We start from the raw sequence: 10,984 nt of genomic DNA, 5'->3' as shown, positions 1-10,984 counted from the left end.
TCCTGGCCTCCAGGATCTTCCTCATCTTTAAAGGGCCCAGCTGCACTAGAAACCCTGTGGCTTACCTGAGCAGGCAGGGACCCATGCACTTACTCCCTTTACACAGGTGAGTGCCATGCAGGTGAGCAGCCTCCTCTGAGTGGGGCCGCTGGCTCCTTACCTGCCAGAGCTGGGATAGTGACCCGGTTCCACTCCCATGGCTGATCGTACTCGTCAGCGGGCCTGTCGTCATCCTGGGGCAGCTTGCTCTCCCGCAGCCGGGGGCTGATCGTGCTCTCTGAGTCCGAGTCCACGCTTTGGCCCTCGGGTTCATAAGGGGTGTCGTATAACTGGATGCCTTTGTGCTGCGACCGGACGCTTTCCTGCCTCTGAAATTCTGTAGTCGAAAAGGAAGGAAGCAGAAATGTAAAGTGTGCACAGCACATGCCTCCTCACCTGGGATCTGCCGGATGATACACATGGGAATTCAGAGCCACCAGCCAGGGAGATGGGGACTGCACAGAACAGACCCCTCATTGCATTTAACCGCTGCCCTCCCCTTGAGGGCAGTGTCTCTGCTTCATGGCTCAAGGCTTCCTCACAAAGATATCAGGTTCTGGACCAAACAACAGAACCAGAATGCTCCCTGTCACCATCCGCTATCTTCAAGGGCAGAGTCCACACACGAGTGTGATGTCCTGGGTGTGTTCCAACACCAGCCCAGGACACACAGAGCTCTCAGCAACCCCCCGCTTACAGATGGGGGGGTGGTCTTCCCACTAGGGCAGCTCCCTGGTCTCTGGACTTATCATTCTCCGCCTATAAGATGAGGAAAATGAAAGTGAAAGTCGCTCTGTTGTGTCTGACTTTTTGAAACCCCATGGACTATACAGTTCATAGGATTCTCCAGGCCAGAATCCTGAAGTGGGTAGCATTTTCCTTCTCCAGGGGGTCTTCCCGACCTAGGAATTGAACCAGGGTCTCCTGCATGGCATAGGCGGATTCTTTACCAGCTGAACTACCAGGGATAAGATGAGGAGACTGGGCCAAATGGCCCTCAAGTTTCCACACAGCTCACATATCCATTTACAGACCTACGAAGCCAAGAACCACCTCCAGAGAACCCAGGGTCGCTGATTTCTCCCCTACAAAGCCCCATGAGTGACCCTTTCCCTGCATTTCTACTTCCCTCAGGGCCTGCCTGTCTCCTAACACGCTGAATACAGCCAAGACACTGGAGAGCAGAGGTCCAGTTTCACTTCTGAATAAGGAAGGAAAGCTCTTAATCTTCTGGAGAGGATGCCAGGGCCCGGCTCCAGTGTGGGCTAGGCAGCGGCCGCCCATCGAGATGAGGCCTCACACAGGGCACGATCCTTTCAGTGACTGCTGACTCCTGAGAGGACAGTGGCGGCTGAATGACAAATGCCAGGATGCTATACTCAGGCTTCTCCTCATCAAAAAAGGGGGCATTTTTCTGGCTTTGATAATAAACACCCCCTGTGTGCAGGGGGACAGGAGGGGTTGCTGAGGCTGCTCTCGGCAAGCAGAGAGGTTTGCTACTTTAGGCAAACCTAAATTAGCATAATACTGTTTTCAGGAAGGGGTCTCCTGCAGGGCCCGCGAGGGATGAGGCAGGAGAGATGACATTTGAACTGACAGCTCTGACAAGTGGAGGGATAGGACGAGGGACAGGATTCCTTGTGCTAGGACCAGGGCAAGCCCAGGCAGCACAGCTGGAGAAAAGGTGCTCACTACCCACTTTCTTGTTTTATTTGTAAGATATATATATATAGCATTTGCCATTTAACCATTCTTAAGTGTGCAACTCAGTGACATGAAGTACATTCACACTGTCATGCAGCTATCACCACCATCCATCTCCAGAACTTTCTCATCATCCTAAACTGAAACTGTCCCCCACTAACCCCTCCATTCCCCCTCCCCCAGCCCCTGGCAACCACCATTCCCCTTTCTGTCTCTGTGAATCTGACTACCTGGGTACCTCATACAGTGGAGTCATATAAGGTACTTGGCTGGGGACACTTGGTCTTCTTTGACAGTCTTATTTCACTTACCACAATGACACATTGTAGCATGTGTCAGAAGTCCATTTCTTTTTAAGGCTGAATAATAGTGCATTATATGTCTGTTTGGGGCTTCCCAGGGGGCACTAGTGGTAAAGAACCCGCCTGCCAATGCAGGAGACTACGAGAGATGGCAGTTCAATCCCTGGGTCAGGGAGATCCCCTGGAGCACGGTATGGCAACTCACTGCAGTATTTTTGCCTGAAGAATCCCATGACAGAGGAGCCTGATGGGCTACAGTCTGTGGGATCGCAAAGAGTCAGACATGACTAAAGTAACTTAGCATGCATGCAAATGTTTATTTACTGCCTACTTCTGCTGGAGCACCAGGTCCAAGGAGGTGGGAAGAGGGGAGATAGGGCTTGACACAGAAGTGGTGAGGGTTTTGAGAGTGAGCCGTTCAAATGGAGTTATGAGGCGTTCTCCAAATCAGAATTCCAGCACCACAGGGACACAACAGGAACCCATGGGAGTCACACATCTTGAAGAGCAGTTGACAAAACACATAGATGATGTCAGCCCTTCCTAGGAACAGCATTCTTTAGACTAGGCTTCATGATTCAATACCAGCTCATAGGGCCGACAAAAACTCCACCCTATGCATAGCACCCGATACAACAGAAACTAACTGATGCTGGGCGGTGACCTTTAGTGTTTTAAATTAAACAGCGCTATGGTGATATCTTTCAGTGTCACATCTTCTGGCCTTTTCATACTCATAAAGAAAGCTGAGCACTGGAAAATTGATGCTTTTGAACTGTGGTGTTGGAGAAAACTCTTGAGAGTCCCTTGGACAGCAAGGAGATCAAACCACTCAATCCTAAAGGAAATCAATCCTGAATATTCATTGGAAGGACTGATGTTGAGGCTGAAGCTCCAATACTTTGGCCACCTGATGTGAAGAGCTGACTCACTGGAAAAGACCCAGATGCTGGGAAAGATTGAAGGCAGGAGGATAAGGGGCGATAGAGGATGAGATGGTTGGATGGCATCACTGACTCAATGGACATGAGTTTGAGCAAGCTCTGGGAGATGGTGAAGGACAGGGAAGCCTGGTGTGCTGCAGTCCATGGGGCTGCAAAGAGTTGGACACGACTGAGTGACTGAACAACATCAACACCAGGTGGTATCTCCCAAACTTCACTGAGTTACATCCCAACTTCATGATTTTGCCATTTTCTAGTACCACCTGGGTTATTATTTACCATTTTTATTGATGTTGCCTCATTTTTTAGAGTAAATAAATCCACTTAAAAAGGAAACTTTTAATTACCACCCCATAAACCATAACCTTTTACCAAAAAACAGATGATAAACATAAAAAGAACGAACAAGAACAAAGCCAGCTAGGTAGGTACATCTCCCAAAGCCCAAGGCTTGCTTTCTCTCTGCTGAAAAGGTGAACAGCAAGCACTGGAGAGCTGATGGGGCATGCAAGCAGCAAACCAAGATACCATCTTTGGCAAATAAGAACAACTTTCTCTTTTTAGAAAGAAAGAAAATGAAAAGTGAAAACCTCACTATGTGGCCACCTAAAATCCTGTCTCCTCTGAGATGTCCCATACTTTGGCAACACATGGCTTTACTGGGTCCCTTGAGTAAAGTGGGATGATTTATTAGTTTTAAGGATGATACTTTCATTTTTATGGGGGAGTAAGAGAGGAAGAGGTTTCCCAGGTGGCGCTAAAGGTAAAGAACTCGCCTGCCAATGCAGGAAACATATGAGACCCGGGTTTGTCCCTGGGTTGGGAAGATCCCCTGGAGAAGGGAATGGTAACCCACTCCAGTATTCTTGCTGGGAGAATCCCACAGACAGAGGAGCCTGGAGGGCTATGGTCCACGGGGTCACAAAGAGTCAGACATGACTGAGCGACTTAGTACACAAGAGGAGAAGAGAAGAGTTATAAGAGGCAGGACTTGGCCACTTTCAGGCAAAAACCAACTGGAAAGTACTGGAGACAACTCTGTAAATTACGAAATCTATCAAGCTATTTGAGCAGTGTTTTGTGGGGTTGTCATTATCCGCATCACTGCCATCCTGGTTCTAAAGACTGCAGTTTCGCTTCCTGTCTTTGGAAAATTCCAAGGGCTTGGGACATTGGGAATGCAGCTGACAGGGACTGACCTAGGAAAACCACCTTCCACTTCGTCTTCTTTCACAAGGAGGATTGACAACCAGTAATATGTGCTCTACAGTATCCAAAGCACTTCGCATGAAAATTCGCCATTTAATCTTGGGCCTCAAAGCAACTCACGGATGCTCTGTGGGCCGCCAGTAATCATGAACATCCTTGCTCATTTTCTGTCTTAGAGTGCAGCTGCAAACAGATATTTCATGAACATGGGTGGGATAAATGAACAACAACTGACAGCCAGAAACTCCTCTTTACCCCAAATTCCAATTAATTTATGAAAGTCTCTGACTGCAGGGTTAAGGTACCTGGAATAACATGAAAAATGAATATAGTCTAGTGTTACACAATATTCAGAAGAGACGGATATTCTACATAAACACCAGCCTAAAAGGAAAACATGTGCAGGGAACAGATTAGCTATTAAATCAGAGGGACTCATGCATACACCTCTCAGACAGGATTTATTGTTCCGAAAGCATCTGTGCCTTACCAAAGCTGGGTTAGTAATGGCATGCAGTCAGGGCAGAGGATGTTAGAATGGTAATCATTAAAACGAGCTTCCCCCTGTATTACATGGTGAATTCAAATTTTCATTAAGGCTCCAACAATAGGGAGCAGTTAAGTAAATTATGGCACGCTAACTGGATGGAATATTAAGCAGCCATTAAAATGATAAATCTGAAGATTATGTAGCTACATGGAAAATTGTGCATGAAATTATGCTAAGTAAAAAAGTGAAATACAAGACTGTTTATGTGTTGAGCAGACCCTATCTCGTGGGTTTTTTAAACAAGTCCTGGGCAATGTGAACAAAGCCCCAAAGGAATTCTACTCCTTGTTTAGGAATTGCTGGATACTGCCATCACACATTTTGCCCATAATATCTAAACTCTGATGACAGCTATGTTGTAAGAACTGATACACGTGAATAAAGTGTGGAAAATCTGATACTGCATTTAGAGGGAGGAATTATTGCATAATAATTTTTGAAAGTTTTAAATAATGAATAAGGATGCTAGTAAAGAGAAAATGTAATTAAGAGAATCTCACATGAAAGTCAATGTGATTTTAAGCAGGTTGGGTTTATAGGAGCTGTGTGTTTCAGAAGCAGCTGCTTTTGCCTGAGAAAACACCCATGTAGGGAGCATCTCTGCTCCTATTTAGGAAACATCTCCTCTCCTCTTTCCAAGAGTCCCAGGAAGTCAAGTGCTGTGGTACCATGCCAGCCCGTCACTGTCCCCTGCCTAATGACCAGGCCCATCCTCCTTATTACTCTGACTGATCTGTGACGGTCCAGAGACTGATCTGGTAGGGAGCTGTAACCATATGTTTTAACTCACGAGTTATCTGGACATCACCATCTATAAACTCATGAAAATGACCTTTAATATTGGGTGGCAGGCTGTGATTTTATGCCTCTTAGGCAGGGAGCAGAAACATTAAATTGACAGGGCAGGGATTTCTGCTGACCTCTGGAGCAGAAAGGTTTTCAAGTGCAACTACATATGGAGGAAGCACACACACACACAAAGAGCACTTTCTTTAGAATCAGAGACTGTTGAGGAAGGCACCCCGAGCACATTCACCATGGGCATAGAGTCCAGAGGGTGAGGCTGGTGTGCTGGCTAAGGACTGTAGCCCTGAGAGGCAAGGAGGGCCGGGGGTTCATCTGAGTGAGGAGCCTAGGACAGAGCTTGGTGCAAACCAGGGGCCTCCTAACTGGCTCTGAGAGTTTTGAGTTCCCCAAGTCCATGGGCAACAAGTTACACTTTGCTCTGGTGCTCACCACTTCTGTGCCTCCCCCTCACAGCTTTTTGTTTGCATGTTTTTATTTTATTTCCTTCGTCTGTCGGGAAGCTCAGAATTAATTCTGATGCTTAATTGCAATGGCTCGATTAGCTTAGATATGGGTGGATTCGGGTTCACCTGCCCTTCCTTCTAGAATGTGTATCTTGATATCTATTATAGCAGCCTCATTATATACATTTCTTTGTATTACGCACAGCCTCAAATCTGTATTTTGAAAGCAGGTGGATATACATCTAACGAAAAAGACTAGAAGAAAAAAAAATTTCTTTATCTCTTGACCTTCCTTTCAGGAACAGATACAAAAGGGCAGGGCTTGACTTCATCTTTCGGAAACAGTCTAAAAAAATCAGCGCACATTGCTGGTGTACCCAACCTTCTCCAGGAGCATGGATATCCTCCTGTCCTCACACCCAGTCAGGCATCTACTGAATGCCCAGCACGTGAGCAGATCGAGACGAAGCAGAACAGTCCTGGTCTTCAGGACTTGGTCCTCGGGGACAGAGGGTCAGAGCCCCCTACACAGACAGAGGTGGCTTAGTGTCCTCAACAGGGGGCAGATGTGACCCTACAACTTAGTTGGGGGAAATCTGGGAAGGCGTTAACGAATTTAGACATAAGGGCATGCATGGTGGTGTGGCAGGGAAAATGGGTGTTTGATGAAGGACAGAAGCAGGGGCACAGCAGCTGGAACCACGAGGTGAACATGGGGAAAGCGGGCCGTCCAGGGGCTCAGGCGGAGAGGAAGCGGAGGCAGGTGGAAGTGGTTCTGGGTGGCCTTGAATGCTGTAGCACGGCACCCCCAGGACTGTCTGAGGAGAGGTGCCCTAGAACCTCTGGGCAGGGTGGAGATGGGTGGGGAGAGGCTGACACAGACATGCAGAAGCTGAGCTGGAAATGACAGATGCTGGCCTGCAGGCCCCTCATCTCTAATTTTGCCAGCTGGTTTGTCTGAGAATCCACACCAGATCCCAAATCATAGGGTAGCAGAGCTCAACAGAAATATGTGGCCAAGGAGGCCTCCATTCCCAGGCCCCACCATCATCTCTCAGCCCAAGAAACCTCTATTCAGTCAGTGGTGGGCATGCCCGGCCCTCAGGCCTCCATGGTCTAGGGCTGTATAATCAGGACAGTGCAACTGCCACTGCCCGGGGCTGCCCCACACCAGCCACCTGGGAGACAAAGTCCAGGCTCCAGATAATGGACAGGTTCAACAGCACAGTGTGCTGGCTGAAACCACGGATCCCCCCAGACGGCTGGGGCTCAAGTTCTGACCCCAGTGGGGGACCCAGAGCAAGCTGCCCCAGTTTCCTCATCTCTGGGGCAGGGGCAATAATATCAGGATGTTATAAGGATTAAACGAATCCATGCACCTTCAGTGTTTAGGACAGTGCCTGGTCCACAGAAGGTGCTCTGGGAATGTTGATTTCATTTCAGTTACCACTACCGGGGCATCTCTGGAATACCATGCCAAGACCCCTCCTTCTCTGAGATCACCCTTCATCCCCCAGAGCCACAGAAGTCCTGCTTACAAACTCTAACAGGCAACCCTGCACTGGAAATGGAAGGGTTTCATCACCCACCTATGAACCTTTCCTTTCTGGATCGACAGCTTCCGATTTTAGCTGCTGCTTTGGCAATCTCTTGTTTCCACATGGGAGCTTTGCTCTCAGATCCACTCTTGCACAGAACACAAAACACACAGGGAAAGGCCTGTGCCCAGGAGTCTAATGACTACATTTTAAAACGTCTTTTTATTTTATATTGGAGTATAGCCAACTAACAATGTTGAGATAGTTTCAGGTGGACAGCAACAGGACTTGGCCATACATGCACACGTCTTCTTTCACACCCAAACTCCTCACCCATCCAGGCTGCCACATAACATTGAGCAGAATTCCCTGTGCTATACAGTAGGTCCTTGTTGGTTATCCATTTTAAATATAGCAGTGTGTAAACGTCCATTCTAAACTCCCTAACTATCCCTTCCTCCCATCCTTCCCTTACCGGCAACCACAAGTTCATTCTCCAAGTCTGTGAGTCTGTTTCTGTTTTGTAAATAAGTTCTTTTTGTATCATTTCTTTTTAGATTCCCCATATAAGGGATGTCATACGCTATTTCTCCTTCTCTAATGACTACAGTTTATAGATGGGGAACCTGAGGCCTGGGGAAGGCATGAAGCTCTTGGTCCTCTAATTCCTAGACCAGGCTCTTCTTCCTGCCTTTCCTGCTTCCTCACACCTCTTTTATCAGACTGTCTTGGTTGTAATCTTCTGGAGGAAGGGGCAACTTCCTCGGTCAGATCTGAGGTGTTAAAAGTCACACCCAGCACCACAGCCTGAGTGAGGCGTTCCACAGGAGGGGCGGGCGGCTGTTCCCAATTAGACACACAGCCGAAACCCAGCCAAGTTCCGGGCACCACATCAAAGGGAAGGCAGGTGATGCTCTCCTCATCTAAACCGTTACAACATCTGCTAGAGAAAGACCCTCCTCCTAACCAGGGGTCTTCAGGGCTGGGCCTGAATTCAGGGGTCGCCTGGAGACCGAAGTGACAGCATGGGGCAGCAGGGGTCCTCGGGGTGGACGCCACCAGGCAGCAAGGGCAGGGCAGCTGGGAGATGGATCCTGGACGCAAACCCAACACAACGCAGGCAGAGGCCCCGCCCCCTCCTCCATCGAGTCTGGTTTCCGGAGCTGTCGAAAAGCCAGGAGACTGACTAATTGGTGTTCCCTTACCATCTCTTTTCCAGGCATGCACAGAAATACCCCAGAAAAAGGGTGAGCTCTGTGGAGCAGAGGTGTGGAAAAAGAACAATGGTCAAAGCAGCAGGAGCAGTGTGGGCCTGTCACTGCCTGGCGGAACCTGCACTGCCCGCTCTTGGACGCTCAGCCCAAGCTTGAGGGGAAGGCCCTGGTCTGAGTCAGGGAGCTGGGTCTGCTCCCTTCCCCCGGTCATCTGTACAGGGATGGGGGTCTCCCCTGAAGGGCCCTGTTCTGGGGTCCCTGGAGGGAGACAGGCTTGCACACCTGGTGACACCGACTGTGCTTTGCTCACAATTTAAAAGGCCATGCAGGCCTCTCTGCAGGGCTCTCGGGAGCTGCCGGCAATTACGGCTGGCCCCTCAGCCCTGCCTGTCACTCTGTGCTCTTCCGGTGACTGCCTTTGTGTGCAGAGACCTCTTTGAGCTGTATTGCCATCCCCTGTGGAGACTCACTGAGGTGAACTGGCCACTCCGGGGTCCCGGCTGCTCCGGGGCTCAATCAGTACGTGAAGGAGGGCCCATGTAGAGCAGCAGCCTCCTCAGGAGACAGCTCTCTTGCTGCCGTGTCGGCGGAAGATCCACATTCATAAGCAAGCGGGGAACCTGTCTGCTTTTCTTCCTCAGACCCATCATCAAGTCCTCACTGGGTGCCAAGGTGGACCCCAGGCCGGTGCTGAGCACTCACATGGTATGAGACAAGGCCCCTCAACTCCAAAGAACCCATGGCTCAGCAGGAGAACTGGGACACCAGCAACCATAAGCACCGAGTGAAAAACCATGACAAGTTACAGAACGTCTGCTCGTGCCGGGCACCGTCCTGGGTGCTGGCTGCATGGCCTTCCTCAGCCCCATGAGACAAGAGACATGGGCGACTGGCAGCCTCAGAGCCTCCACAGGGGCCAGCCCAGTTCTAGAGTGGTACAGATGCTAGCAGTCCATGGAAGTAGAAAGCAAAGGCAGTCCCAGGGATTTCAAGAATCCTTAGGGAGGAGGTGGCACTTAAGAGGAGCTCAAGTCTTAGTGCAAAGAGGCCCCTCAAGGGCCACAGAAGCCAAGGGACCTCCCTGGGATCACAGACATCAAATGGGGAACCCAGGGTAGAATGTGTGTGTGAGTACTCAGTCGTGTCTGACTCTTTGTGACCCTATGGATGATAGCCCACCAGGCTCCTCTGTCCATGGGATTCCTTAGGCAAGAATACTGGAGTGGGTTGCCACGCCCTCCTCCTCGGGGATCTTCCCAACCCAGGGATCGAACCCACATCTCCTATGGCTCCTACACTGCAGGTGGATTCTTTACCACTGAACCACTGGGGAAGCCCCTCAGGGAAAAATGTGCTCAAGGAAAGGAGGAAGATTCGGACAGGCGAAGACAGGGCCTCAGGAGAAAGGGCAACGGGGGCAGGGTGAACACAGGCCAAGCCATGGATGGAGCAGAGATGGAGAGATTGTGAGGCAGAATCAGAGACTGTGAGCTATCTGAGCCCAGGGCTCCGGAGGAAAGGATGTGGGGCGTGGCTAGAAAAGGAAACTGGGGCTGGGCTATGGAGGGCCCCGAATGCCAGGAGGAGGGGTAGGAAACTGGAAAATGTGGCCAGCAGTCTTCATCAGGTTTGCGCTTTCAGGGGGAAAAAAAAAAGCCTTTATAGAAGCTGGCAGGAAACACCAGGGCGTGGTCATCAGCTGCTGCTGACCTGAAGGTCTGACCCTCCAAACAATTAGGGCTCTACACGTTCAAAAAGTGGAGGATGCCCAGGGCTCCAGAAGGAAAAATACACTCCAGTGAACAGTTCCCTAAAGGGGAAAAGCAAGCATTTCCACTGGGCTAACAGGCAGAGGTTGGGGTGGAATAAGCACCTTCAGGTCAACCTTGAGGGGCGGGCATCTGCTGACCCCTGTGCTGTGGACACAGGCTGGGGCCCCCCGGGGACTGCCAGGGGCCTCAGACATTAGCCAGACGTGATCCAGCCATGTGTCTTTTGAGTACTGATGGACTGTACTTACAGAGAGGGCTTGCCAGCCCCTCTGGTGTGATCTTCCAGTCTGCTGGGCATGGCGTGGTCTCAGCTTCTAGAGAGGCCTCAGGCCATAGTCTAATGAGATAAAGCCATGGGGGACAGGCTTTCATGCCAGACCAGCTGGGCTACAGCCCTCACCAAGCACCATCATTTACCCTTTCTCAGGGAACCTCCCAGAGTGAGCCTTGGAGGAGCCATGA

General features: G+C 50.0%; 1 protein-coding gene across 1 annotated transcript in view; it reads right to left on the bottom strand.

The window, feature by feature from the left end:
- The window catches only part of SHB (Src homology 2 domain containing adaptor protein B), a 134,887-nt gene that overhangs the window by 47,602 nt on the left and 76,301 nt on the right, over nucleotides 1-10,984 (bottom strand). The window contains exon 3 of the mRNA XM_010847071.1: nucleotides 161-376. Within this exon, the coding sequence (XP_010845373.1) occupies nucleotides 161-376 (216 nt within the window). The remainder of the gene's footprint in view (nucleotides 1-160; nucleotides 377-10,984) is intronic.

Source organism: Bison bison, unplaced genomic scaffold (genome assembly GCF_000754665.1).
Source record: "Bison bison bison isolate TAMUID 2011002044 unplaced genomic scaffold, Bison_UMD1.0 scf7180017864243, whole genome shotgun sequence".
NCBI lineage: Eukaryota > Metazoa > Chordata > Mammalia > Artiodactyla > Bovidae > Bison > Bison bison.
The sequence above is the reverse complement of the archived record's forward strand: the minus strand, read 5'-3'. Positions and strand labels throughout refer to the sequence as shown.